The sequence below is a fragment of the Rhincodon typus genome, chromosome 4 (genome assembly GCF_021869965.1).
Source record: "Rhincodon typus isolate 14 chromosome 4, sRhiTyp1.1, whole genome shotgun sequence".
In the NCBI taxonomy this organism is placed as follows: Eukaryota; Metazoa; Chordata; class Chondrichthyes; order Orectolobiformes; family Rhincodontidae; genus Rhincodon; species Rhincodon typus.
In genome coordinates this window covers 121,199,267-121,201,859 of record NC_063335.1, presented here as the reverse complement: position 1 = coordinate 121,201,859, position 2,593 = coordinate 121,199,267, and the positions used below count along the sequence as shown (strand labels likewise).

The following is a 2,593-nucleotide window of genomic DNA, read 5'->3' as shown; positions in this document are numbered from 1 at the left end:
GAGCCTCTCTGCTCCTATGGTGCTGCTTGGCCTGCTGTGTTCATCCAGCCCTGCACCTTGTTGTCTCGGATTCTCCAGCGTCTGCAGTTCCTACTATCTCCCATTACATAACCTTAATTGGTTGGTATAATTCTTAACACATTCAGGATTGTTTAGTAGGGTCAGTCCAATTGTAGAATCAAATCTAACATTAGATATTACATTCTAAGCTCTGCAAGCACAATTTGGTTGAAAACAGTGAATACCCTGCCTATTGAGGACTGCTGAATGGACATGCTGTTTAATAAGATATGCCAGTTGCTTGGATGTATGGCCTAAATACCCAGTATCACCCTAGTACTGAAATTCATATACCACATTATTCATCCATGGGAGGCAGAATGTCTTTTTGGTTCGACGGCAGCATCCAGTAAATGGAGAATGCTGAGGTTGTTGACTTGCTCGCCGAGCTGGCTTGTTTTCATTCAGACGTTTCATCACCATGCTAGGTGACATCATCAGTGAGGCCTTCAATGAAGCAATGTTGTTCTCCTCTGCTTGGAATTTATATTGTCCAGTCCATTATGGTAAGTAGTGTCATTTCCGGTTTTGTTCTGTATGGGTTTGTATATGGCGTCCAATTCTATATGTTTGTTGATTGCATTATGGGTCGAGAACCATGCCTCTAGGAATTCCCATGCGTGTCTATGTTTGGCTTGGGTTACTACAGTAGTACAACGCGAGATACAAATCTTTGCCAAAACCTTAAATGGAGAATATACTACTTGTGTTACAATGGCATCACAACATTGTGAAGTGGCTAGCTTCACATGTTGCTTATATGTTTGAGATATCTTGCCTTTTGAAATAATTTGATATTAACTGGGCATTTGGCAGATCTGAAAGTTTGCATGATACACAGCATGAAATGATCTTGAAGGATAGCTCTATTGTCACTCAACTCGGCATCAGGCTTAAACAATGATCAATTTGCTAAGTACCAGTAGGCTGTAGGAATCCCAACGTGTATGGTAACCGGTGAAGGAAATTTGCCATCCTTATGCAGTCAGGCCTTTCTCCTATTATTCGTTCATGGGTTGTGGACATTGGTCATGAGGCCAGCATTTATTACTCACCCCTACAACTGCCTTCTTAAAGACCTGCAGTTGTTATGGTGTAGGGACAGACACTGTGCTATTCGGAAAGGAGCCGCAAGATTTTGATCTAGTGATAGTGAAGGAACGGCAAAATATTTCCAAGTCAGTATCGTGTGTCGCTTAGAGTGGAACTTGCAGGCAGTGGTGCTCCCATGAGACAGCTGCTGTTGATCTTCTAGATGGTAGAGCTAGCCATGAAGGAGGCATGATGAGTCAATGCATTGCATCTAGTGGATGGTACATAGTTATGTCACTGTTAGTTGGTAGTAAAGGGAATGAATTTTGAAGTAGCAGTCAAGCAGGCTGCTTTGTCCTGGAATATGTCGAGCTTCTTGAGCTTTGCTGGAGCTGCACTCATCCAGGCAATTGGTGGTTATTCCACCATACCTCTGACTTGTGCCTTGTAGATGATGGAGTCTTTGGGGAGACAGGAGGCAAGTTGCCCATGCAGAATTCCTAGTCTCTGACTTGCTGTCGTAGCCGCAACATTTATATTGCCAGTCCAGTCACTTCACCTGACAAAGGAGCAGTGCTTTGAACGCTTGTGATTTCAAATAAACCTTTTAGACTATAACCCGGTGTTGTGTGACTTCTGACTCAGTCCAGAACAGTTTATTGTAACCCCGCTGCATATTGATAGTGGAAGTTTCAAGGATGAGAATGCCACTGAATCTCAAGCAGTGATAGTTAGATTCTCTCTTGTTGGAGATATTCATTGCCTTGCAAATGTGTGGAATGAGTATACGACTCCAGACTGACAGCAATGTGCTTGACTTTTAATTGCCCTCTGAAATAGTCCAGCAAGGCAGACAGTTGTATCAAACTCCTACAGAGGAAAAAGAAACCTTCTAATGGGTAATAAATACTGGCCTTGCCTTCAACATTCAAATCCCAGAGCAAATAACATAATTTCATCCCCAATCTCTCATTGTACAGTTAAGTGAAAAACATCCATATCAAAGATACAGTGCAAATTATTCAATGTTAAATTTAATATTAGATAACATACTGAAACCACAATTCATTTTGGTTGAATCACTCAAACTTCATAAAGCATTTTACACATGCTTATACACAATACCCACTGTTTTCTGCTTCATTATGTCTTCAAATAATCAATCTTCCTTTCTTAATATCAGTAGACGTTTTGGGTAACAGTAAAACTAGGTTTTTTTTCAGCTCTAATTGTATTGCTAATTTATTTGCAGGTTTGTTGAAAGGAATGCTGCACTGACAAAGCTGATTTCAGTAGAAGATCTATCAGTGACGAAGAATAAGATCTTCAGTCATTCAAGATGATTGTAATGATAAGTGCTTAATTTGTTTTTCAATTCAACAATAATACTACATTCTCAAAATACAACTGCCAAATTACAACTGGAACAAATCTGTTGCTATTTAAAAAGATTCCAGTGCAAACCACTTCAAAATAAATAGCACCGGCTAAATTACTGCCA

General features: G+C 40.2%; 1 protein-coding gene across 1 annotated transcript in view; it reads left to right on the top strand.

Annotated features, from left to right (window-relative positions):
* Positions 1-2,370, top strand: part of LOC109928501 (intermembrane lipid transfer protein VPS13B-like) — a 196,723-nt gene extending 194,353 nt beyond the window's left edge. The window contains exon 23 of the mRNA XM_048596230.1: positions 2,345-2,370. Coding sequence (XP_048452187.1) covers positions 2,345-2,370 — 26 coding nt within the window. The remainder of the gene's footprint in view (positions 1-2,344) is intronic.
* The last annotated feature ends 223 nt before the right edge of the window (positions 2,371-2,593 follow it).